Raw genomic sequence first — 26,515 nt, forward strand, 5'->3', positions numbered from 1 at the left:
TTGCCCATATTATCGTTTATTTCTTTGGTTCTTCCAATCCTTCCATTTCTTATTTCCTTGATTCCATGTCGACATCTCAAAGAATGTGTTTGATATGCCACATTGTGCCATAACTGCTCAACACTCCTCAAATGGCCAAAGCCAAAATCGCCTCTAAGATAAATGATATAAACTCAATAAAAAAAATAATTTGAAATATTAAAGGGGTGTTTGGGGTTGCTTTTTAGCCTAAATTTTTTTTTTCAACAAAAAGACTTTTTGTCTTATAGCTTTCTGCAAAAAAAAAGTTTTAAAATGTGTTTGAATTATCTTTTGAGAGAACAAAGATTAAAAAGCTAAAAATCACAAAAAATCATAATTTCTAGCTTTTAAAATCATTTATTTTTCTTCTTTCCAAAAAAAAACTTTTAGAATTAACAAACACCTATTCATACTTTTAATTTTTTAAAAAAACTGAAAGTTCAAAAAATCCCCAAACACTCTCTAAATAAATGTTGTAAAGAAGTATAAGAAAGAAGGGAGTTTTGCCCAAATACTTTTTAAACCCTCCTTGAAATCCACTGGATAGCTCCCTCCATGGCTTCTCTCACACGTGTCCTCCTACCAACTTTTTCACAATTTCCTCATCACCCTTCCACTTCTACCTGCACCAAAAATTATACAATTTCTTCCACAACCCGAAGGAGATTCTCAGTTTTCTCGATGTCGGAATCCAACCGCACCACCGTCCTCGTCACCGGAGCTGGTGGCAGAACTGGTATTCACTTTCATCTACCACTTTTCCTACTTATCTCCTCAATTCTGCGCCCATAAATTTGCTTTTTTCGCCAAAATATCTTATCATTTTTGACACTATATATTGAATTGCGTAATTTTTGGTAGAAGTAGACGGCTTTTCGGTTATCTGCTATGGAATTGAGTAGCCTTGCTATCGGTTTTGAGTTTTATAGGGTTCAGCGGTTTTGATAACCGCAGAGTTTCATCCTTGGTTGACTTGTGACTTCCCAAACAATTCAAACAGAAAATATCCGAGTCAAATTAGTTACTGTAGATCTGAATTAAAGTAAATCACTAGCGAACAAAAACAGTACAATCTCACTTAAGTTATCGAATCAATCTGTTCTTTGGAGTTTGTAATCTTCTTGTGCTGTAGAAAGGAAGAAGATCTTAGAGTTTCTAATTCCAAAATCCCAAACGTTTGTTTCATAATTTGAGATGGTATAAGCTTCTGTACATTCTAAATACAATTCTTTCCTGTTTGTATGTAGTTGATCAATTCATTACCAGAAGACTGGATGATTTCATACTAACTTTTGTAGTTCTCAAGTCAAAGGATACACTCACAATTTTATTCTTGAATGACTTATACATAATACATCCATTTCATCTTTGTTTGAATGAAACTCCAAGTGTTAGCTCCTTTAATGGTGTTTACATTTATTGCTTGTTTTATTTTGTAGGTCAAATAGTTTATAAAAAACTGAAGGAGAGATCAACCGAGTATATTGCAAGAGGTTTGGTTAGAACTGAAGAAAGCAAGGAAAAAATTGGTGGAGAAGATGATGTTTTCATTGGTGATATAAGAAATACCGAAACTATCCTTCCTGCTATTCAAGGCATAGATGCTCTTGTAATTCTAACAAGTGCAGTCCCTAAAATGAAACCTGGTTTTGATCCAACTAAAGGTGGAAGACCTGAATTCTTTTTTGAAGAAGGAGCAAACCCTGAACAAGTATTAATTACTTTAATACCCTTTACATTCAAATAGTTTCTTCTTAATTAGTTACTATATAAATTATTAAACTTGTTATGCTTTAGGTTGATTGGGAAGGGCAGAAAAATCAGATAGATGCTGGTAAGGGTCTTTTGGTCTTTCTACTTATTACCTGTTTTATATTTTTGGTTTGTGTTTATTTAATTTTGGTGAATCTTTATAAATTATACAGCTAAAGCTGCTGGAGTGAAGCAAATTGTTCTTGTGGGGTCCATGGGTGGAACAAATATTAACCACCCTTTAAACAGCTTGGGAAATGGGAATATTCTGGTTTGTTTAATTTTTTTTTATTTAAAGATAACAGTTGTAGTGTCTGTATATAATTAATATTAAATAAAAACTTTTTTCATCTGTGATTATTGGTTTCAGGTGTGGAAGAGAAAAGCTGAACAGTATCTAGCAGACTCTGGCCTTCCATACACCATTATAAGGTTATAATTGGAATTACAGTTAAAAGTTTTAACCAACTAAATTAACTGTCACAAATGATGATAATGATGATGATGATGATGATGTAGGGCTGGGGGATTGCAAGATAAGGAAGGTGGGGTCCGCGAGCTGCTTATTGGGAAAGATGATGAGCTTCTCCAGACTGAAACCAAAACCATTGCAAGACCAGATGTGGCTGAAGTCTGTATTCAGGTACATGTTGTGAAAAATGACGTTTTTGCCCTTTGGGATATTTGTTGTGACATTTTTGTAAATGTAGGCACTGCAATTTGAGGAGGCGAAATGTAAGGCGTTTGATCTTGCATCCAAACCTGAGGGAAGTGGGACCCCAACAAAAGATTTCAAGGCCTTATTTTCACAAGTCAATACTCGTTTTTAAGGTGAGCATGTCTTGCCATTTGTTCATTATAAGAATCAGCATATTGTGAATGATGAGTTGTAATAATTTCGGATATTTTCAAATTAGAATTATTCGAGAATTTGAATTTGAGAAAGGCTTGTATGTTTGTGTCAGAGGGAAATGAAATTTGCAGTATGCTTCTTATGAAAACCTAGTAAGGCTTGAGGGAGTGGCCTCGCCACCCCTCTCGCCAAAAGGCTCGTGATTAGATGCTACCACATCCCCACCAGCTCTTAGCAACTTGACACATAAGTTTTTTGAGTGCAACATCATTTTTTTTTCTTAGCACCTAATTCTTAGCATTTGGTAGGGATCCGAGCACTCCATTGTTTTTTTTTTTATTTTCTTTTTCAAATTTAATTAAATTGTATTTTTTTTTAAACCCAGTATAATTTAATATACAATTTGTAACAAACATCTAGACTTAAAACATTTTATTTCATAGGTTATATATGATCATTTGTTTAATACAGTAGTATTTAAGCAAACAATTGAAAGTTTGGAACTCATGATTTTTTATTCTAAACAAAATAAATACTAAATAATAATGCTTTTTCCACGGATACATGTAAATGTTATTTTTTGATGTACAAATGGCCACGTATCTCACATGAAGAGGTAGTATTTCCCATGATTAAAAAAAACAACCAATCAGGATTAGACAAAATTGCAAGAATGGTCCATGTGGTTAGGCCGAAAACGTATTTTCTTTTTTCTTTTTCTTTTAATAAAAGTATTTGAATAAATAAAAATAAACTGAAAAAGTAAAAAAGAAAGGGCAAAATGGTCATTATTAAAAAATTTAAAGTAAATTGGACCAAAGTGGCAAGAAAATGAAAACCTTTGGACCATGATTGCTAGTCCAAACCTATTTGGCCCAAAGTGGCAATTTCGCCCTAACCACAGGGACCATTCTTGCAATTTTTGTAGCACCTGGTTCCTGGTACGCAAAACTTATCTAAGTATTTTGCATTTTAGCCTTGGACTCGGCGAGTTGTAGGCCCGACTCGCCGAGTAGCGACGAGATTTTGAGCACGTTTAAGTTGGCGACTCGGCGAGTCCACATTCTGGACTCGGCGAGTCCCCGCTGTCTGATGAAACCCTAATTTCAAGGGTTTGCACCCTATTTAAACCAACCTTATGCGCCCCAAGCTCGCCCCCTTCACCCTCAGAGCCCCCTATATCGTTCTAACCTCGTTCCTTGTGAGATTGAAGTGCTTGGGTGTGATTTCTTGAAGACTTTGAGAGAGAAAGTAGAGTAGATCAAGAGGAGAAGGAGGCCAGACATCTTGGTGTTATTCCAGAGATTTCCTTGAGGTATAACTCGGTTTCCTCTATGTTTTCATGCTTATAGTCCCCTTTGAGCTCCATTAAAGTCCTTCTTGAGCTATTTCCAAGCTTGGGTATGAATTAGGGTTTGTGATAAGCTGATTAACCTTTAGATCTAGGCATGATTGAGCTCCAGGAGCTCGGATCCACTGCCTTTATGAAGCCATATTGTATGAAAGCCCTAGATCTACTCTTTTAGTGCATTTTGAACCCTAAAACCTTCATTGGTGTTTATTTACACGTAAAGTTGGAAACTTTACGTGATAATCAAGCCCTAAGAACCCAGATCTATGTATGGCATGAGCTGGATTCAAGCAAAATCGAGTATATAGTATTTGCATGTGAAAGACTCGGCGAGTCGTTCATCGGACTCGGCGAGTCGAGTCGCGAGTCCCCGAGTTTTCCCCCTTTTCGTGTTTGCTGAGTGGGGTAGTGAGTCATGGGGTGTGACTCAGTGAGTCGGAAGCCAGACTCACCCATGAAGGAACTCGGCGAGTCAATGCCCTGACTCGGCGAGTCTAAGGCAATCTTCTTGCCTCAAGAATAGACTCGGCGAGTTGTTCATACAACTCGGCGAGTCTCAGCATAGAATGTTCTTCGGATGAATACGAACTCGACGAGTTGTTCATACAACTCGGCGAGTATGATGAAGGACTATTGGACTTCGGTTTAGAAGGAAAACTCGTCGAGTCAATGCATAACTTGACGAGTAGAGACGGGATTATGGTCAATTGAATGGATAGGGACTTGACGAGTTGGCGAGCCAACTCGACGAACTGGAAGTTGACTTTGACTTTGACTCTTGGTTTGGTTAGGGGTAAATGGTCATTTTACCCTGAGGTCGGTTAGCAGTATTTGACTGAGTGTTTCGTGGGAATTATAACCAGAGGATTTCCGGGGCAGCAGCAGTAGAAGACGGTCAGTTCCCACGCAGATCAGCAACTACTTTGAGGTGAGTTACCTTCCAGTAGCGGTGGGTCTACGGCCACAATGCCGGCCCACCAGTAGGAGTTGTATGTTAGATGATTGTCTTTGTGATATCATCTAGGTTTGCTACTACCTGATATGTTATATGCTGGCATGATATGTATATGTGATAGTAGTAGAGTTCGGTTGTTAGGACCGAAGGGTAGGTCAGACACCCTAGATATGTCTGACAATATGTGATGATATGTTTATATGCTGACATGATATGTTATATGCGATAGTGGTAGTAGGAGGGGAATAGTCCCCAAGTTCGGTCGTTAGGACCGAAGGGTAGATCGGACACCCCAGATATGTCTGATAATATGTTATGTTATGATATATGTGATAGTAGCAGTAGGGGTGAAATAGACCCCGAGGATCGGTTGTTAGGACCGATGGGTAGTCAGCACCCCAGAACGGCTTGACATGGGTAGGTCGGCACCCCAGAATGGCCGTACCGGGTAGGTCGGGCACCCCAGAATTGCCCGGCAGTATGTATGATATGTGATTGTATGGTATGTGGTATGATGGGGGAACTCACTAAGCTTCGTGCTTACAGTTTACAGTTTTGGTTTCAGGTACCTCTTCTTCGAAGGGGAAGGAGCTGGCGCGGTAGCGGCACATCACATACACGCTTTGTATTCCGCACTATGAGATCTTCATGGGGAGTTGTACTCTGACATTATTATGTTTTATAAAATGGTTTCTAGACACGCGATATCTTTTATGAAATGATATAATCGGTGAATGTTTTATTTCTAATGTTTTGCAAAGTATATGTTTTTAAAATGAAATTTTTGGCTCATATTTTGGGACGTTACAAGTTGGTATCAGAGCCCTGGTTTGAGGGATTCAGACACACCTTCGGGGGTGTCTGAACTCAAATCGAGGGATTAAAAGATTTTAAAGAAGAAAATATTTTCTAAAAAGCTAAGTAAAGAGTTTTAAGAAAGGACGAAGTGTGTGATATGCGCGACCGACCGAGCTCAAGTAAGTATTCCCCAAAGTACCCATACAAGCTTATGTTATGTTATCAGTTTCAATAGAACAACATGCTAGAATAGGACTAAGGATCTAGGAGTGATGCCTTATGTGTCTGCTTTATGTGCTTCAGTGTATGAAAATTGCATGCTAGAATTGAGTAGACGGCAGTAGGATAGCCTGTTTAGGTTATGCCTGATAGTATGCTAGTTCAGCTTCTCTCTATGAGGACAGATTTGTTTGAGATTGTTCCCTTTTGTCTGCATGTTGCTTGCTTTGTGCTTCGTGGGACTCTGAGTGATGGGAGTTAGACATTAGGTGAATACGTCACGTCACATGTGATCAGGGTTGAATAATCTTAGAGTGCTGGATTTGGCCCTATTGCGCAGCTCTTGTCTGAGTCTAACCGTTGTAGAGCTGAGTCTGTTACTCGAAGGATTATCTGAGCCTCACCACATTTGATGGTATTCAGGTAATGGCTAATTGACATTACAAGGAGGCCTTCAGCAGCTGAGGACCGGATAGGGTGGAGTTAGAGATTTCCCTAGGGCAAGCCTAGGATGAGTATAGCATTGATCAGCGATAGTGAAAGGGATCTAGTGGAGTCAAGGCAGTCATTGAAGAAGGTACAGATAGATGTGGAAGGTAGTATGTGCCCGTACTACTGAAAGCAAAGGATCCATACCCGAACCGAGGTAGGCCAAGATAAGACCAGGGAACTTGTGGTTGGTGTGATCCCTTCAGAGGTATCAGTATCGCTAACGATTATTATTTATGTATTTCAGAATGGTGGTACTACGCTCGAGGCCAACAGTTGGCAGTTCAGGAGAGGGATCAGGTTCGGGATCAGGTTCCGAGCCAGTAGATGAGGGGCTATGCGACTTCATCACGTCAGAGATCACCAGAGGCATCCTTGAGTCGACCCCCATTATCTTCGGGTCGATCAAGGAAGGGATAGTTGAGTTGATGGAGGAGCGCCTCAGAGCATTCATGAGCGACATGACATCTGGACAGTCGGGATCCCGCACACTGTCCTTCAAGGACTTCAGGGGAAGTGGTGCGTCGGATTTTCACGGGGCGAAGGACCCCATAGCTGCCAGACGATGGATTGCAGACATTGAGTCTGCACAGTTGATTAGCTTCTGCCCTGAGGGGTCGAAGGTGAGGTTTGCAGCAGGGTGTTTACAAGATCGAGCTAGGGATTGGTGGGAGTCCATGGGTGACTCGTTGGGAGCCTCGGCTGTCGAGGCTATGACCTGGTCGGACTTCGCGACCAGGTTCAGGGAAGAGTTTGCGCCGGCTGTCGAGCTTCAGCAGCTGGCTAGGGATTTCTTGGATATGAGGCAGACGACGGAGACTGTGGCGGAGATCACCGCCAAGTTCCGGGAGATGGCATTGTTGGTGCCCCAGTACGCGGGTGATGAGGACATGAGGAGGACCCGCTACCATGACATGCTCCGAGCTGATATTCGAGAGCATGTCAGTTTTTTCAGCTTGCCCTACCTTGGACTCTATGGTTGCCAGGGCGAGGGAGAGGGAGATAGATCTGGAGCACATCCGGAAGAGGAAGACAGAGGAGGGACAGGCAGGAGGGGCTTCGGGGAAGAAGCCCAAGGGACCAAATGGTAGGCCGAAAGGCCAATCAGAACTGAGCCGCTGCAAGAAATGCGGTAGGCCTCATGAGGGGGCATGTAGGCTGGGATCGTCGGGCTGCTATAAGTGCGGCAAGACGGGGCATTTCAGTAGGGATTGTACCGCCCCTGCACCTGTGATACAGACGTCTGTGTTGCTGTGTTTACACTGCAACCAGAGGGGCTATAAGAAGGCCAATTGCCCCCAGTTGACAGCATCAGCGCCGGTTAAGGCGCCAGCTCCAACTACCCTGCGGATTATGGATGGTCGGCAGGGCAAGGCAGAGGCTCCAGTGGTGAGGAGCCGGGCGTTTTAGCTGACTACCGAGGAGGCACGCGCCGCACCCGATGTTGTGACGGGTATGATTCTTTCTCTCTATTTTATTTTTATGATGTTATGATATTGATATGTGCTCTGTGTATATGCTTTAGGATCGTTCCATGTGAACGGTATCCCTGTTCAGGTGTTGTTTGACTCGGGTGCCACCCGATCGTTTGTTTCTCTTACGCTTAGCAAGAAGTTTACCGAGTCTTCGGGCATGTTGGATTGCCCTTTAGAGGTAGAGATTGCCGATGATCAATCGGTGCGGGCATCATCGGTGTTCAGAGATTGTGTCCTGAGGTTATTTGAGGAGCGTTACTTGGTGGATTTGGTTCCCATTCTGTTGCGTGGGAACAAAGTGATTATAGGCATGGATTGATTGAGCCCTAATGGGGCGGTGATAGATTGCACACAGCAGCTAGTGCGGACCAGGACCTCGAGTGGGAGAGAGTTGGTGATCCACGGCGAGAGGCCACAGCGTGGACCCACAGTATGTTCAGCAGCAAGGGCTAGGCGCTACCTTCAGCAGGGTTGCGCGGGATATGTCGCGTACGTTATGGATACCCGAGAGGCGGGTAAGGCGACGACGAGCGAGGTTCCAGTGGTGCGAGACTACGCTGATGTGTTCCCGGAGGAGCTTCCTGGAATACCTCCGGAGCGTCAGGTAGAGTTCAGGATCGACCTAGTTCCTGGTGCGGCTCCGATAACCAAGGCACCTTATCGATTGGCTCCTCCCGAGATGCAGGAGTTGTCTACGCAGCTGCAGGAGCTGCTGGACAAGGGATTTATTCGACCGAGCAGTTCACCCTGGGGATCCCCGATCCTGTTTGTGAAGAAGAAGGACGAGTCGCATCGGATGTGTATAGATTACCGGGAGCTGAATAAGGTAACGGTGAAGAACCGTTACCAACTCCCGAGGATTGATGACCTCTTTGATCAGTTACAGGGAGCATCTTGGTTCTCCAAGATCGATTTGCGTTCAGTTTATCATCAGATGAGGATCAGAGAGGAGGATATATAGAAGACCGCTTTTCGGACGCGTTATGGCCATTATGAGTTCGTGGTGATGCCGTTTGGGCTCACCAATGCTCCTGCCGCGTTCATGGACCTCATGAACCGCTTGTGTAGACCGATGCTGGATCGGTCTGTGATAGTTTTTATTGATGACATCTTGGTTTATTCCAAGACGCAGGAGGAGCACGAGGAGCATCTGAGAGAGGTTTTGGAGACCTTGAGGAGAGAGAGCTTGTACGCCAAGTTCTCTAAATGTGAGTTTTGGTTGCGCGAGGTGCAGTTTCTTGGGCACCTCGTCAACCAGAACGGGATTTCAGTAAACCCGGCCAAGGTGGAGGCCGTGATGAGATGGGAGGTTCCGAAGTCTCCATCCGAGATTCGGAGTTTCCTAGGATTAGCAGCTAAAGCCTCATGAGGCAAACTACCCAACGCATGATTTAGAGTTGGGGGGTGGTCTTCGCCCTCAAGATTTGGTGGCATTACCTCTACGGTGTTCGGTGTACCATTTACACGGACCACAAGAGTTTGAGGTACCTCATGGATCAGCCGAATCTGAACATGAGGCAGCATCGGTGGTTGGACGTGGTGAAGGATTATGATTGCGAAATCCTTTAACACCCGGGGAAGGCCAATGTGGTGGCCGATGCGCTTATCCGTAAGGCAGCACCGATCAAGGATGTGTGTATGAGGATGACTGTGGTGACTCCCCTGTTAGAGCATATTCGAGAAGCTCAGCAGGAGGCTATGAAGGAGGAGCATCGGAAGAGCGAGCGAATAGTGGATCAAGTCACCTCCTTCGATTATGATAGCCGAGGATTATTGACACTACACTGTAGGGTGTGGGTGCCGTATCACGGAGGTGTGCGCCAGATCTTGATGGAGGAGGCGCACAAATCCCGATTCTCTATTCATCAAGGGGCGACGAAGATGTATAAGGATCTTCGTCTAGACTATTGGTGGCCCTGCATGAAGCGGGATGTGGCTTGGTATGTCGAGCGATGTTTGACCTGCAGGAAGGTCAAGGCCGAGCATCAGAGACCGCACGGCAAGATGCAGTCGTTTGATATCCCGTTGTGGAAATGGGAAGATATTACGATGGATTTTATCACAAAACTTCCCAGGACTGCGCGTGGAGTAGATTCGATTTGGGTTATCGTGGATCGATTGACCAAGAGCGCCCATTTTATTCCGATCCAGGAGAGTATCTTGGCTGAAAAGTTGGCCGATATCTATATCAGGGAGATAGTAGCGCGGCACGGAGTGCCGGTGTCGATGATTTCAGATAGGGATGTGCATTTCACTTCCAAGTTTTGGAGGAAGTTTCATGACAAGTTGGGCACTCGTCTGCATTTTAGCACCGCCTTTCACCCGCAGACGGATGGTCAGAGCGAGCGAACCATTCAGACTTTGGAGGATATGCTGCGGGCGTGCGTGCTAGACTTCGGTGGTAGCTGGGATACCTATCTTCCCTTCGTTGAGTTCTCATACAACAACAGCTACCACACGAGTATTGACCGTCCCCCATTCGAGATGTGCGGGCGGAGGTGCAGGACCCCGATATGTTAGGGTGAAGTTGGCCAGAGGGTCATGGGGAGCACAAAAGTGGTGCTCAAGACGACCGAGAGAATCCAGCAGGTTCGAAGCAGGCTTCAGACTGCGCAGAGTCGGCAGAAAAGTTACGTCGACAAGCGCCGATCAGACCTAGAGTTCCAGGTCGGGGATATGGTTCTCTTGAAGGTGTCGCCTTAGAAGGGCGTCATTCGATTCAGGAAGCGGGGCAAGTTGGGCCCGAGATACATTAGCCCGTTCAGGGTTGTAGCCCGGGTGGGAAAGGTGGCATACAGGCTGGACCTGCCAGCCGAACTCAGTCAGATCCACAGCACCTTCCATGTCTCCCAGCTGCGGAAGTGCCTAGTGGATGATTCAGCAGTGGTTCCGTTAGAAGATATTCAGGTTGATGACAGCCTGAATTACATTGAGCGCCCAGTCGCAATCCTCGACCGGAAGTCGAAGGATCTGAGAAACAAGAGGATGGAGATAGTGAAGGTGCAATGGCAGCACCAAAAGGGTCGGAGTGGACCTGGGAGCCGGTGGAAGAAATGATGGAGCATTACCCCAAGCTGTTCCAGGATCAAGCAGCAGACTTCGAGGACGAATTCTAAAATAAGTGGGGGAGATTTGTAGCACCTGGTTCCTGGTACGCAAAACTTATCTAAGTATTTTGCATTTTAGCCTTGGACTCGGCGAGTTGTAGGCCCGACTCGCCGAGTAGCGACGAGATTTTGAGCACGTTTAAGTTGGCGACTCGGCGAGTCCACATTCTGGACTCGGCGAGTCCCCGCTGTCTGATGAAACCCTAATTTCAAGGGTTTGCACCCTATTTAAACCAACCTTATGCGCCCCAAGCTCGCCCCCTTCACCCTCAGAGCCCCCTATATCGTTCTAACCTCGTTCCTTGTGAGATTGAAGTGCTTGGGTGTGATTTCTTGAAGACTTTGAGAGAGAAAGTAGAGTAGATCAAGAGGAGAAGGAGGCCAGACATCTTGGTGTTATTCCAGAGATTTCCTTGAGGTATAACTCGGTTTCCTCTATGTTTTCATGCTTATAGTCCCCTTTGAGCTCCATTAAAGTCCTTCTTGAGCCATTTCCAAGCTTGGGTATGAATTAAGGTTTGTGATAAGCTGATTAACCTTTAGATCTAGGCATGATTGAGCTCCAGGAGCTCGGATCCACTGCCTTTATGAAGCCATATTGTATGAAAGCCCTAGATCTACTCTTTTAGTGCATCTTGAACCCTAAAACCTTCATTGGTGTTTATTTACACGTAAAGTTGGAAACTTTACGTGATAATCAAGCCTTAAGAACCCAGATCTATGTATGGCATGAGCTGGATTCAAGCAAAATCGAGTATATAGTATTTGCATGTGAAAGACTCGGCGAGTCGTTCATCGGACTCGGCGAGTCGAGTCGCGAGTCCCCGAGTTTTCCCCCTTTTCGTGTTTGCTGAGTGGGGTAGTGAGTCATGGGGTGTGACTCAGTGAGTCGGAAGCCAGACTCACCCATGAAGGAACTCGGCGAGTCAATGCCCCGACTCGGCGAGTCCAAGGCAATCTTCTTTCCTCAACAACATACTCGGCGAGTTGTTTATACAACTCGGCGAGTTGTTCATACAACTCGGCGAGTCTCAGCATAGAATGTTCTTCGGATGAAGAGGAACTCGACGAGTTGTTCATACAACTCGGCGAGTATGATGAAGGACTATTGGACTTCGGTTTAGAAGGAAAACTCGTCGAGTCAATGCCTAAATCGACGAGTAGAGACGGAATTATGGTCAATTGAATGGATAGGGACTCGACGAGTTGGCGAGCCAACTCGGCGAGTCGGGTCAACTGGAAGTTGACTTTGACTTTGACTCTTGGTTTGGTTTGGGGTAAATGGTCATTTTACCCTGAGGTCAGTTAGCAGTATTTGACTGAGTGTTTCGTGGGAATTATAGCCGGAGGATTTCCGGGGCAGCAGCAACAGAAGACAGTCAGTTCCCATGTAGATCAGCAACTATTTTGAGGTGAGTTACCTTCCAGTAGCGGTGGGTCTACGGCCACAATGCCGGCCCACTAGTAGGAGTTGTATGTTAGATGATTGTCTTTGTGATATCATCTAGGTTTGCTACTACCTGATATGTTATATGCTGGCATGAGATGTATATGTGATAGTAGTAGAGTTCGGTTGTTAGGACCGAAGGGTAGGTCAGACACCCCAGATATGTCTGACAGTATGTGATGATATGTTTATATGTTGGCATGATATGTTATATGCGATAATGGTAGTAGGAGGGGAATAGTCCCCAAGTTCGGTCGTTAGGACCGAAGGGTAGATCGGACACCCAAGATATGTCTGATAATATGTTATGTTATGATATATGTGATAGTAGCAGTAGGTGGTGAAATAGTCCCCGAGGATCGGTTGTTAGGACCGATGGGTAGTCAGCACCCCAGAATGGCTTGACATGGGTAGTCAGCACCCCATAACGGCTTGACACGGGTAGGTCGGCACCCCAGAATGGTCGTACCGTGTAGATTGGGCACCCCAGAATTGCCCGGCAGTATGTATGATATGTGATTGTATGGTATGTGGTATGATAGGGGAACTCACTAAGCTTTGTGCTTACGGTTTTCAGTTTTGGTTTCAAGTACCTCTTCTTCGAAGGGGAAGGAGCTAGCGCGGTAGCGGCACATCACATACACGCTTTGTATTTCGCACTATGAGATCTTCTTGGGGAGTTGTACTCTGACATTATTATGTTTTATAAAATGGTTTCTAGACACGCGACATCTTTTATGAAATGATATGATTGGTGAATGTTTTATTTCTAATGTTTTGCAAAGTATATGTTTTTAAAATGAAATTTTTGGCTCGTATTTTGGGACGTTACAATTTTGTCTCGGGATTAATCAAACCATCATTCCTTTCTTTATGTACTCTTTTTCTTCTCGTTGTGTCGAGTCTTCTTTGGCGTACCCCCTAGCTAGAGCCTAGGGGTGGTGTATAGTGAAGCCTTAGCGAGAGTCTTTAACATGCCCACTCCCTATAGCCTAAGGGATGCGCCAAGAACATCTCGTTAAGAAGCTAGCGACATGAAAGAGAATGAAGAGATGAAATCTGATTGGCTCTTTCCTTTTTCTATTTTTTTTAGTGATTCACCTTTGTTGTTGTCTTCCCCAATCTCCTCTCCACACACTTTTAGTTATTCACTTGCTTCCGGAAAAAAATGTGATATATAATAAGCTTGAAAATGGAAAATGGGAGTCTATCGCTGCAATCAATTGATGGGAGGAAGAAGACACGACAATCTGAATTTGACAGAAATGGACCTCCAAAAATCCTAGACTTACACATCATACCCCCATTTTAATTTCCTCTCACAAACAGAGTTTCTGAAATTACCAAAAGGACCCTGCACTTAAATATTACACTTATTTTCACGTAATTGATTTATATTATATTAATTGTTGGTAGTTTAAAAAAATAAAATTTGATTAATATTTATGTATAAAAAATATTTGTGTATTAAAATAAAGTAAATTAATTAAATTAGAAAAAAAAATTAAAAAAATTCCTATATAATTTGATGTCATTTGGTTATCCTAGTTGTTTGCGAGAAAGTTTGCTCTTAAGAGAATTAAAGGTAGAATTTCTTCGAGTGTTCTCAAAATGGTGTAATAAAACAAGAGAAAAGTTATATAGCGAGTTCTCAAAGTAAATTAATTTCTCAAAGACCCGTTTTGTAGAATGAGTGATTATTTCCTGATAAATATCAAAAAGTTGTGATTTGGTGAATAAGACATGCCTTTTTATTGTTATTGTCATTTTTGTGATTAACCCAAATTTTATGGGAAAATACTGGATATAGACATTATTTGGGGTTGAATTCCAAAATATAGACACAAAAAATTGAATTTCCGGGTATAGACATGGATTCCACGGAGGGAGCTCCGCGGAATCCACTATAGCTCCGCGGAATGACAAAATCGTAAACAAATGAGGGAATTAAAAAAAATCAAGATCCGTTCCGCGGAGCTACCTCCGAGGAATGAACTCATTCTGCGGAGATAGCTCCGAGGAATGGATCTTCAGAAAAAAAAAAAAAAAAAAAATTAACCTCCAATGATTCTTTTATGTAAATGTCTCCAATTAAAAGACTAATTTTTTTTCCACCTCACATTCATTCCAAACATTGTCAAGAAAAATTCATACTATCATAATCTTTTTTTGAAAATAATTAGTTGGGAAATTAATATAAACCTCAAAGAATCGATTTTAAAAAAAATCTGAAGATCCATTCCTCGGAGTTACCTCCGCTGAATGAGTTCATTCCTCGAATGTAGCTTCGCGGAATGGATCTTGAGTTTTTTTTTTAATTCCCTCATTTATTTACGATTTTGTCATTCCGCGGAGCTACAATGGATTCCGCAGAGCTACCTCCACGGAATACATATCTATACCTAGAAATTCAATTTTTTGTGTCTATATTTTGGAATTCAACCCCATATAATGTATATACCCGGTATTTTTCCTAATTGTATTATGATTTATGTGTATTTTTAATCAGAAGAATGACCAAAATATGAGATGTGATTACACAAAATTGACTAATTTTTTAATATTTAATAGTGTTAATTTCAAAAACTCCTAAGACATTTAGGAGTTTTCCTGTTTAGATCATAAGTTCTTTGACCAATTAAAAAGCAAGTTTGCAAGTTACATGCAAGTTTTTTTTAACTAGTTCTTTCAACATTGATACAAGAATTTTAGAGAGAGAAAGTAATATGAGAGTAAATTGTTCGTCATGATCTTATTACAGATCACCTCCAATGAGTTTATACAAAGATGAACATAACGGAAATAACTAACTCTAACTATTTACACATAGCTACCTCTAACTATACATATTTACAAATATACCCCTCTAGTAACTTTAACTTTATAATTTCACATCCTCCCCTCTTGAACACTGATGAATATCATTGAGGCTCATCTTGGAAAGAAGATATTGAAATTGCTGACTACAAAGCCCTTTTGTAAAGACATCAACGAGTTGTTGATTAGTTGGTATGTGTCGAGGCATAACAAAACCAAGTTTGAATTGATCTCGAACTAAATGACAATCAATGTCAAGATGCTTAGTTCTTTCATGGAAGATTGGATTTTTAGTGATATGTATAGTTGAATTATCACACCAAAGAGATACAGGAATCTTCAATTTTACTTTCAAATCTCTTAGGATGTAACTTATCCTTAGAAGCTCACAAACAGTTGTAGCTAAGCGTCTATACTCAGCTTCACAAGATGATCTCGAAACTGTCTTCTGCTTCTTTGTCTTCCAAGATACAAGTGAAGACCCAAGAAATATGCAATAACTAGATAATGATCTTCTAGTATCAGTACATGATGCCCAATCTGAATCACTATAAGCAATAATGGTCAGAGGTGATGAATCCTTTGGAAAAAATAACCCCTTTGAAGTACAACCTTTAAGGTATTTTAACACATATAAAGTAGCTTTCTAATGGATATCAGTTGGTGAATGAAGAAATTGACTCAGTTGTTGTACTGCATAACTGATGTCTGGTCTTGTAAAATTGATATAATAATCTTCCAATTAACCTTCTATATTTCTCAGGTTCTTGTAGTATTTTCCTTTTATCTGAACACAATTGCAAGTTTTTCATAACATGTGTTTTTGTAGGTTTGACTCCAGTCATACCAATATCATTCAATATATCCATTATATATTTTCTTTGATTAACATAGAGCCCTTCTTCTGTTTTTAACAATTCTACTCCAAGGAAATAACTTGCTTCTCCTAAATCCTTTATTGTAAAAGCTGCATGTAGTTGATCTTTAACTTTTTGTATTTTACTTGCATTTGGTCTAGTTATTAAAACATGGAAAAATGCCACCGTAGCCCCCACGAACTTTCACATTTTGGTTTAAAAGGTCCCTATTGTTATTTTTTGGCTTTATAAGGGCATGAATTTTCTTTTTACCGGCTAATTAGGGATTCTACCCAAATTCAACCGGTTTCTTTGCCTAGTCATCACCTAACTTAGAGTCAACTCACCCAACTCAGATGACACATCAATGACTCACTAACGAGTTGCCTTGCTTGGGCCCTAAGGGTATAGTGGTCACCCAATTCATCACCCATTTCCGTTGCCAAATTTGTGAGATTCACCAAAATGTCAGGTTGTCAGCTATGTCATTGTATCTTAACATGAAATCGAATTAGGGATATTTGGATGATGCAAAAGCGTATGGATGAAGTCCTTGACCTAGCTCTTGCCATCGAAATGGTGGAAAGGGCATCCAGGGCCGGGGGCAGAAGCTGTAGCCAACGAACAACAATTGACGATTCTTATCCATGATTGTTAAATCTTTTGCTCATCTGTTCTGGAATCGATCTTTGTGAGTAATGGCATTATCGACATCAATTTTTATTTTATCAATTGATTCTTTGTTTAAAAAATTTTATCTACTCAGTCTCGTTTCAACATCAATTTAGTTTCTTGTTTATGTCATTCGATGAAATTAATGATGATATGAAGATTCGATGTTTTAAAGTTTTGAAAATACAGATAATTGTGGTAATGAACTCGACTGATAAGCTGTTTGATCTTAAAATCGATTTGAAGAAGTGGGATTTGGTGTTTATGATGTTCTGGGTTCCGAATGGTTAATTTAACTCATAGGTTGTGTCATACGAGCGAATGAAATCGTGACAAGAACTCAATGGAATGAAATCGCGTTTGTAAGGGTGTTCTTGTGAGTCAAACTAAAAAGGTCAAAATTGGAATTATTGATATGTGAACGGTGTAATCGGATTTGAAGTACAGATATCAGAAGCGCAACTTTCATCTGTCATCAAAAATTGAATAGATGTTCTTATGGGTCAATGGGAAAGTCAAAATTATGTTACCTACGGACATTTGACTCGGAATTAGCATTGTGTTTGATCGATTTTGACGAATGGGTTCGTTGTTGGATACTTGACTTATCTCAGATTCTCAATTGGGGGTCGACGGATGCAGCCTGCTGAGGTGTGCCAAGGAGTGTGAGTATGTCTCCAACCGTGGCAGTGGTCGTTGATGGAATGATAACGGGGGTTGGGGGTTGGGGGAGAGTAAGACGAAGAAGAAGCAATGAGAAAGAAAGAAAGAAATGATGAATGTTATTTTGAGGAGAAGTGATGATAATGGCGATGGATTTCACATGGTTGTTCTCCCTCAATTTCGTGTTCTCCTGTTCGTATACATTAGGTGGCATCTGATCTGGCAAATGAGTTGGCTTTTTTTAATGATGTGTACAAGATAACTGGCTGATTGTGAAAGGGGTGACCGGGTGACCCCTTCACTTTCTAGAAAATGGCCTTAAAAGCCGGTAAAAAGAGAATTCATGCCCTTATAAAGCCAAAAAATAACAATAAGGACCTTTTAAACCAAAATGTGAAAGTTCGTGGGGCTACAGTGACATTTTCCCTTAAAACATCATGCACATGTACAACTAGTGCAAGAAAATCAATCTCTTCTCCTTTTGTGAATAAACAATGATCATGAGATGATTGTTTAAACCCAAAATTGATCAATTTATTACAGAACTCTATATGCCATTGTCTACTTGCTAGCTTTAGCCCGTATAGAGACTTATTCAGCTTACATACTTCTCCTTTCTTAGCTTTTGAATAACCTTGTGGAGGAGTTAGATAGACCTCTTCATCCAAAAATTCATGCAAAAAAGCATTATTTATATCAAGTTGGTGTAGAAACCAACCATTTGACGTAGATAATGACAGTAACACCCTTACTGTTACAACTTTTGCCACAGGGGAAAAATTATCCAAATAATCAATTCCATAAGTTTGATTGTATCCCTTTGCAACCAATCTTGCTTTAAACCTTTCCACAGTTCCATCAGGTTTCAATTTTATTTTGTATACCCACTTTGAACCAATGGGTTTTCTATCAGGTGGTAAGGGCATAATCGTCCAAGTATTATTTTCTTCCAAAGCATCAAGATCTTTATTCATTGTCTTTACCCATTCATGTTCAGTTGATGCTTCTTGATAGCTTTTGGGTTCAGTAATTTTTTAAACTGAACATAGAAAGCTTTTGTGAGTTGTGGTTAAAATTGGTGACTCAACATATGGGTAAGTAGGTGATGTATGAGGAGAAGTGTATGTGGATTTTTGTAGAGGAGCTGAAGAATTACTACAATGCATTATGTAATCATCATACCATGATGATCTTTTTGAAATTCTTGTGGATGTTCATAAAGGAACATTATGCTTATCAGCTTCTTCTTCTGAATTATTTTCATCATTGGAAGAAGATTGCTCCTGAGAATTAGCTGATTGATGATTGTATGGTATTTCAACTTCATTTGTAACATCAAAATTATCTGGATCATAATCATCAATAGGAATGAAATCTTGATGATTTATTTCAAAGGGTATTTCCGGAATATCATCATTTGAACTGCAAGTACCCACTCCTTTAAAATTTCACAAGTGTTGAACATCTAATGAATAAAAATACATTACCCAGTTTGAAAATAATGCATGTACAAAAATATAACATATAACAACCTACAAATACATACCTTGTCAATTTGAAAATTTGTTGCCTTTAAATTTATACCATCATATTGGTGTTCTTTCCATTGTATCAACTATTGTTTATTTCATCATATTCAATGTAAACGCTTTATGGTTTGTTTATGCATATGCTCAATCGCTCATGTGAGTCGCTGATGGGTTTATAGTGATTTGCCAAATTTTCCCTAAATATCTATACGATGGATCATGAGATTAAATCTCTCTGGCATATTCTCAAGAAAAAAAATGCTAGTCTTTATGATTTGGAAGTCTAAAAGACCATTAGGAATTTGGTTGTCAAAAAATTGTGGATTCGCTTTATGATTTGGAGGTCTGAAATCATTCATATGGTTTGGGATAAATTGTTACAGTTTCATCCTGTCAAAAATATCCAATGTCCATCAGGTGAACTTTTAGGTAGGCAAGCATTAATATTCGCGGAGCATTGAGGGATGTCATGTTAGAGAGAGACACAGAGAAAGGGACCGCATTGGTGTTTTTTCAAATAAAATAATTAATTAAAAAATAAATACAAAAGGGCATTATAGTTATTTTATTAACAATGACGAGTTGCATGCTTTAATAGATAGACGAACACTTTGTGGAAACAAGGAGACTTACATAGGGAGCAGTTCCAGAAATTGATGGCAGTGGGCCATCCATAAATAAAAATAAAAGCAAAAGGTAAGGGCAAAACTGTAATTTCAAAGTATTTATGGGTACTTCTTGTTTCAAGAGCTAATGAAAAGGAATTTTGAACCGGTTTCCATGTTATCTTTCGAGTCATTTTCATCACCAACTTCTTCGTGAGTTTAAGTCAGCTTGTATTACTTGAAATTCCCCAAGAGGAACAATGCACTTTGAGCGTTCATAGCCCTGAAAACCTTCATCTTTGTCATGCACATCCACGCACCATCTTTTCTATTAAATTTTGTAAAAAGCCAGTAAATAAAAGGGCTATTTATGAAAATCTAAAAAAAAAAAAAAATAGAATAGGGTTGTAGATGGTCTTGTGCCAATATTAAATAACAAAAATATGTCTATTTAAAGTTTGAGTAAAGAAAATATACCAGAGAATAACTGAAACATTGAGGCCAACAAAATTCTTCACTTGCAACAACCGATGAAAACCTTTCAACATTCATCAAAAGACTATTTTCAATAACGAGGACGATGAGGGCATTCACGTCTTTTCCACAGATGACATATCGACATCGAGTCTTTGTAATTGTACCACATTGTTCCACCTTTTTGGACGGGACAAAAGGTTACAACTTTTTGTCTTACATGTCAAACACAGTACAACCTGTTGTGTTCTGTGTTCTATTAAATCTGTCATGCCTCGCCACCTTTAACCTTTTTTACCCACCATAGAAAGGAACACCTCTTTTTCCTTGCAAAGATAAACAAGCTCATGTGTGGGCCCACCATGCCCTCTAAAACCATCAACCTCCTCCTCACACAAACATTCCATGCCTACACATACCCTCAACACAAAACAATTCACTTTCGGGGTTCTATGGAACGGGGGCATAAACGTAAATTCTCTCACCTTCTCACAACCTTCAAATTGTTTCAAATCAACATACACATACTCCCTCAACTTCTCATACATTGTCATTTTTACCCATAACTTAGTCTCAATTGGTACATTATGTAACCTAATCTTTAATGGTATTCCAACAGGTAGTCCAGCCACAAAGGGAATCGGATTTAACCAATCATTGTATTTGTATTTGTATTTGTATTTGTCCCCAACATCAACTTCTGCATCCATGTATTTTATGTTTTCATGGAATATAATTTCTTTTAAGGAAAAAAACTCTAGTTTTTTTATGGCAGATTCATCGAATATAGACGATTTTAGTGTAGAGGCGACATGTGTCAGCTCCTGGATATGTAGCTCCTCTTCTTTACTCAACCTGATGAACCTGTGTTGTAATTCTCGGAGTTTATTTTCCAGTTTTTGCAAAATGTACCCCAAGTTTCCTGATTCTTTACATATTAAGTCCATTGGGCACATAACATGCCACCATGCTTTTGAAAGTAGTTTCACCACATCAAGATATTGTGAAGTAAATGTTAAATGAGAATTGGATTGACATGATGGATCAGTGATAAATGTTGCTAGTTCTTCCTTCCAACTCCTGCATGAATTGGATATAATTAAAATGGGTATCGTAGTATAGTAATTTACATTTTTGGTCCCTGGGCTATATCGATTTTTTTAATATGGTCCAAAAAGGAATCTTTTTGTCTTTTTCGTCATTGATTTACCGTTTCATAACACTTTTAGTCCAAAAAAGAATCATTTAGTTCATCAAATGTCAAGTTAACAGCCCAGCTTTATAAATTAATGAAAACAGAGAAGATGAAGGCAATGGCAAAATGGTCATTTTCATATGTTTTAGTCCAAAAAAGAATCCTTTAGTCTTTTTATACCTACTTCCCAGTTCAGACTCCTGGAAAACTTTTAGTCCATGTTTCGTCTAATAAGTTAGCAAACCAGCTGTTCCTTTAATGAAAACAGAGAGGTCAAGGGTAAAATGGTCATTTTCAGTTTTCATAAACTTAACCTTGGCTGTGAGCCAGGGACTAAATGTGTTATGAAACAGTGAATTAGGGATGAAAAAGGAAAAAAGATTCTTTCTGGGACAATATCCAAAATAATTGATATAGCATAGGAACCAAAAGTGAAAATAGTGCAGCTTACAAATTATGGAAATTATAATAAATAAACTAACCTTAGTGTTGTAAGCACTTCATGTATGCATCCAAACTTCATCAAAGGCCATATTTGTACAACATTAGCAAGGATAAACTTTATATAATTATCTGCATTATCATGCACTTCAAAATCACCATCATTATTATTATGCACCATGTCTAATCTGACACTGATAGGACATGTTATTTGAGTATCGATCTTAGTTGCCACATCATCTTCAACCATCTTGTCTTCCCCTTTCATGAACTCTATAGGGTGGAGTCCACTTGATCTACTACAATGTGACAAATAAGCCAAAAGTGTGTCCTGATTCATCACTCCAGTCAAGCTTCTAGAAATTCTTCCAAGAATTGTAACAGCATAAGAATATATTATTGATGGAATGCTATCCAATTGTTGTTGCTTTCCATGGGAAAGTGGAATAGATATAGCCAATACAAGGTGTGCAGCAGTTTTTGAATTATTAAAGTCCCAATTGCATTCAGAAGAAGGGTCCACCTAAAGATTTATACTTTATATCAGTTTTGAGATAAACATATATAACAAATAGGTTGTAAAAAAACTAAATTCTCAACCTCTGGAAAGAATTCTTTAATGATGCTGATAGCAAAACTTCCATGATTTCTGCCAATATCAAATATAAGAGAAAGAACATCCATCTCATCCTGAGTCAAAATCATTGTCAACATCACACATTCTTTACCAATATCATTAAAAAAAATAAAATGAAAAACTTTACACGAAACTCACTTGTGGATATTTCTCTAGACTCTGTATGAGGCTATCAACAACTAGTTTAAACAAAATCAGATCATGGAGTTTGGTTAATCGAAGTACTTTTCTTGCTGTTAATCTTATTGATGAGTTCATGTCGATTAGAGCACCAAGGAACTGTAAAATTAAACAATTAATAGTTTAATTCAATGTAATTAAAAAGTTAAAACATGTTTAATTGGATTAATAAGAAACTTACCATGTGCATGTGCATTTCTTGCACTTTTAAATGGCCATAAACTGCCATATGATGCATTGTTTCAAGAGCTTGTAATCTTACAACAACTGAATCATCATTCAGCACATCCATTAACAAACCTAAGGCTCCAGTAGCAAAGCCAGCAGAAAGAATAGCAGGCATCCTCATGGAATAACATGCACAGCTTCTTACCTTCAAACAAGGCAGACTCATTTAATGCAAAAAATAGCAATGCACTTTCATTTCTTCCTATTGCAATTACCTCATGAAAGAGATAAAATGAAAGTAGGATGCTTTAATACACAAATAAACGAATGTAAATGTTGGTATATTTTGGAGTTACCTCATGGAATTCATCCTCTAATCCATGTATAAAAGCTCCAGCAGCACTTGAAGCTGGTAAATTGGAATGCTTTCTGGAGAGTTGACCATGTAATGTCTTTTCTTTGGTGATTGGCAAGACTTTCTTGGAGAGGGTTTGCATCAGAATATACTCAGATGTCATTCCTAGCTTCCCAAGAGCATTAAAAGCTTCAATTTTCACATTCATACTCATGTCCCTCACCATTGAACAGAGCTGCAGATACATTTGATGTAAAAGATGATGAGAAAATGGGATAAGATCATAAGAATGTAAGTAACTCCAGAAAGTTCAACAATAGCTCATTCAAGTTAGGCTTAAATGCAAGAAACAGTAATGTACTTGCATTTGATTGTTTATTAAAGCATCCTGCTTCCATTTCTTGTTATTACAACACTGTTACTTTGAATTTTTTTATCCAATTATAGCAATTACTTTCACTGCTATAACTGGGTGACTTTTGTAAAGTATAATGTGCTAATGAGAAGAAAAAAAATTGGAAGTGTAATGCTTTAACAAGAAAAAGATTGAAAGTAGAATGTTGTTATAGAAATAAATGGAAGTAGGTTGCTAAAATGCACAAATAAATCAAATGTATGTTGCTATTTCTTGCATTTAGCCCTTCAAGTTATTGTTTTTTTTTGTGGTTCTTGTAGACATAAAGCATTTGTATAGAGCTAGAAAAGCTCATATGCTATCTCACATGTCAAAAAGGTTGAAAAGAATAAGTGTTCAAAATCAATATTGGTTCTACAGATCAGATTGCAAGTAAATATAGTGAGCCCCCTAAGTTCATAAAAATATATAGATAAACAAGAAGATTAATTTCTCTAGGTCATATATGCTTTTTAAATTCAATTTGTAAATAGAACTTGAAGTCTTTTTCAAGATTAGAAAGAAGCTAAATCATACACTCTGGAAAAGTAACACCCTCTGTTTTCAGAATAATAATAGAATATCTTGAATTAAGCTTCTTGATGTTATATCCTAACTGAAAGGCATGCTTTGTGAGTAAATTTATTGGTTGTATTTTAATTATTATGAGCTTTAGAAGACAAAAGAAGGTGGAAGGTTAGAAATGTAATTGTTATCATCCAACATAGAGTATTGGTGATTCATCACCTTCATATATGCATGTGGCAACCATTACATCCAATTCAGAGTGAAAACATGGCTAGCCAAAAAGGCGATCAGATGCCTTTAAACATCTTTTAACATAAAAGAGTCAGTTAAATAGGAGAACATCTATGAGTTCAAGAATGAAAACCAGTGATGTGTTTATGGTTTCAGCTAAAGCTAAGGACATAAAATGAGTCAAGCCTTTAAAGTAAGTTTTCATGAGTGATTTTTATGTTTCTAATATATGATAATCTTAATTCTTAATATGAAAATGTATGATGTCAAGAATCGAAACTTGGGAATGATGTATCCCTCTTGGGATTATATCTAAATTATAAATGATAAGATTTGATTGATACCTGAACATACAATGCATCTGACCAATCTCTTTTGCTTTTGCCCTCACTATTTGCCACTAGAAATTTCCCCCATTCACTTACCTGCCACACCAAAATGATTAAAATCCATTTGCAAAATCAATTCAATAAACAGAAACTGTCAATACATTACCATATGAACAGCTGAGCATCTCACGCATTCCTCAATATCAAACAGAAGCTCAACAGCACGAAGGTAACATCCTTCAATCATACCACGATCTTCAACGACAATGCACTTGCACAAACCAATCAAACCATCCAAAGCAGCCTTCCTCACGTAAGGATACGGATCCTTAGTGAACCCTGTCAACACCGTGAGCAGAAGCGAAGGCCGGACATTAAATATCTCCACATCCGATAGCAGCCTTTGACGCACAGGCACACACGAACCGAAGCAGAGAGATAAAAACAATCCCTCGGTCCCCTCTGAAAACGCGGAAACCAAGTTGGACGCGGAAGCGGGATATATGGAAACAGAGGTAGAGAGTGCAAGTCCGGCGGCACGTGGGGTAATGTTGGGGCAGTGTAGGGAGAGAGAGTGGAGTATGGTGGTGATGCGGGGAGAGAAATGGCGGCGGACGATGGAGATTTCACAGAGGAGGGTGATGACATGGAGATGGTAAAATTGAGGGTTTGATGCTGATACTGCTGTTGATAGAGTTTCTAGGTTTTGGAGGATGGAAGAGATTGTCTGATCGGAGGTTGAGGGGTTTACAAGGAGAGTTCTAGCGATAGAGAAGGATTTTAAAGATATTTTTGTTTGGTTTTTGCAAATTTGTTCGAAATTCGAGAGAAGCTTTTGCTCCATGTCGATGGAGTCTTGGTTGAGCCCCAAGTGCACAGGGTATTGATTCATATTTGGTTTGATATAAGAAATTTAGAAAATTACACAGATGCCCCGATGGGCAGAAAAATAAGTAAGTCCTCACCAAAACTCCAAAAGCCTTGGGCAGAAAAACACCTAGGTGCTCACCTAGGGCTTCCTTAGGCTGCTGAGAGTCGAGGCTGGAACATGCTTGGAGGCCGATGTGTCAGCCTCTAAGACGTGTGAACATCGCCCCCAACTCCGGTGGGTTGGGCTTAAGGCATCTCCAACCCACCCTCAAACTCTATTTTTTTTCTCATTTTTCTCCAACCCTACCTCATTTTCACCTCCATTTTTGGAGATATGAATAGTATTCCCCCATCTCCAAAAATGAAGGTGAAGTTTGGTTGTCAATTTTAATCCATCTCATTTTTATTTTATACATTTCTAGTTTATTTTATCTACTAATTATAGTTTAAATGCAATATTTAATATTTATAATATCATGTTATATACTAATTTATATTAATTAATCATAAATATAGAGTTTAATTAGTAGAGGAATGTATTTGACAATATATATAAGTTATAAAAATGGAATATTCTAGGAATATACTTTTTGGGGTAGAAAATGGAGTAGGGTTGGAGATGAAATACTATTTACTCCATTTATGGAGGAAAAAATGGAGATGGGTTGGAGATGGTCTTAGCGTCTTCACGGAGACGAGAGAAGACACGTGATTTGATTGACTACTCTACTTTTTTGACCGTTTATAAAAAAAAAAAAAAATTAATTAATTATTTACCATACATTCTCTATATATATCACCATTTTTTCTCATTTCAAACACACACACCACAACTTTTGAACACAAACATATACACTACCAAAAAATTATTCTTTCATCCATGGATCCAAACCAAAATACTCCACCAACCCGAACACTCCAAATGATCCGCTAGCAAATATTGGCTGCATGCAATTGTTATCACCCCCCGTTGCACAACAACCTCTATTCACCAATCTTTCATACCGTCCACACTACTACCAGCAACAACCACCACCAAAATTTGTTCAATCCCAATTTCAACCATTTCAACAACAACCTCCTCCACAATTTCAGCCCCAAAC

At 39.6% G+C, this 26,515-nt stretch overlaps 2 protein-coding genes across 6 annotated transcripts; one reads left to right on the forward strand and one right to left on the reverse strand.

The window, feature by feature from the left end:
* The first annotated feature begins 532 nt into the window (after positions 1-532).
* Positions 533-5,681, forward strand: LOC145054830 (uncharacterized protein At5g02240-like). 3 transcript variants are annotated; one of them, XM_079003093.1, is made up of 8 exons: positions 533-757; positions 1,461-1,732; positions 1,819-1,855; positions 1,947-2,044; positions 2,144-2,205; positions 2,293-2,416; positions 2,484-2,604; positions 5,498-5,681. In XM_079003093.1, the coding sequence occupies exons 1-7, from the start codon at positions 577-579 to the stop codon at positions 2,601-2,603; spliced, it is 894 nt and encodes a 297-aa protein (XP_078859219.1). In that variant the 5' UTR covers positions 533-576; the 3' UTR covers position 2,604; positions 5,498-5,681. The 3 variants fall into 3 exon arrangements, with proteins under 3 accessions (XP_078859219.1, XP_078859220.1, XP_078859217.1); XM_079003094.1 differs by lacking the exon at positions 5,498-5,681 and adding an exon at positions 2,739-2,839; XM_079003091.1 differs by lacking the exon at positions 5,498-5,681 and having other exon boundaries at positions 2,484-2,718.
* A 13,862-nt stretch (positions 5,682-19,543) lies between these two features.
* SIEL (ARM repeat superfamily protein) lies at positions 19,544-25,444 on the reverse strand. Of its 3 annotated transcripts, none has more exons than XM_079003097.1 (9): positions 24,709-25,444; positions 24,558-24,638; positions 23,062-23,295; positions 22,719-22,910; positions 22,496-22,636; positions 22,321-22,410; positions 21,762-22,243; positions 20,088-21,164; positions 19,544-19,933 (listed from the first exon to the last, which is right to left on the reverse strand). In XM_079003097.1, exons 1-8 carry the CDS (start codon positions 25,432-25,434, stop codon positions 20,369-20,371), a joined length of 2,742 nt encoding a protein of 913 aa, XP_078859223.1. In that variant the 5' UTR covers positions 25,435-25,444; the 3' UTR covers positions 19,544-19,933; positions 20,088-20,368. The 3 variants fall into 3 exon arrangements, with proteins under 3 accessions (XP_078859223.1, XP_078859221.1, XP_078859222.1); XM_079003095.1 differs by having other exon boundaries at positions 19,544-19,938; XM_079003096.1 differs by having other exon boundaries at positions 19,544-19,988.
* Positions 25,445-26,515: the final 1,071 nt, after the last annotated feature.

The sequence above is a fragment of the Lactuca serriola genome, chromosome 5, assembly GCF_051521515.1.
Source record: "Lactuca serriola cultivar US96UC23 chromosome 5, Lser_US96UC23_V15, whole genome shotgun sequence".
NCBI lineage: Eukaryota > Viridiplantae > Streptophyta > Magnoliopsida > Asterales > Asteraceae > Lactuca > Lactuca serriola.

Coding starts and splice junctions, on each gene's coding strand:
- LOC145054830 (XM_079003093.1), top strand. CDS start 577: ATGGCTTCTCTCACACGTGTCCTCCTACCAACTTTTTCACAATTTCCT. Junction 2,045..2,143: donor TGGGAAATGGGAATATTCTG/GTTTGTTTAATT, acceptor TATTGGTTTCAG/GTGTGGAAGAGAAAAGCTGA. Junction 2,417..2,483: donor TGGCTGAAGTCTGTATTCAG/GTACATGTTGTG, acceptor TTGTAAATGTAG/GCACTGCAATTTGAGGAGGC.
- SIEL (XM_079003097.1), bottom strand. CDS start 25,434: ATGAATCAATACCCTGTGCACTTGGGGCTCAACCAAGACTCCATCGAC. Junction 24,639..24,708: donor GATGCTCAGCTGTTCATATG/GTAATGTATTGA, acceptor TTGGTGTGGCAG/GTAAGTGAATGGGGGAAATT. Junction 22,911..23,061: donor TAGAGGATGAATTCCATGAG/GTAACTCCAAAA, acceptor CCTTGTTTGAAG/GTAAGAAGCTGTGCATGTTA.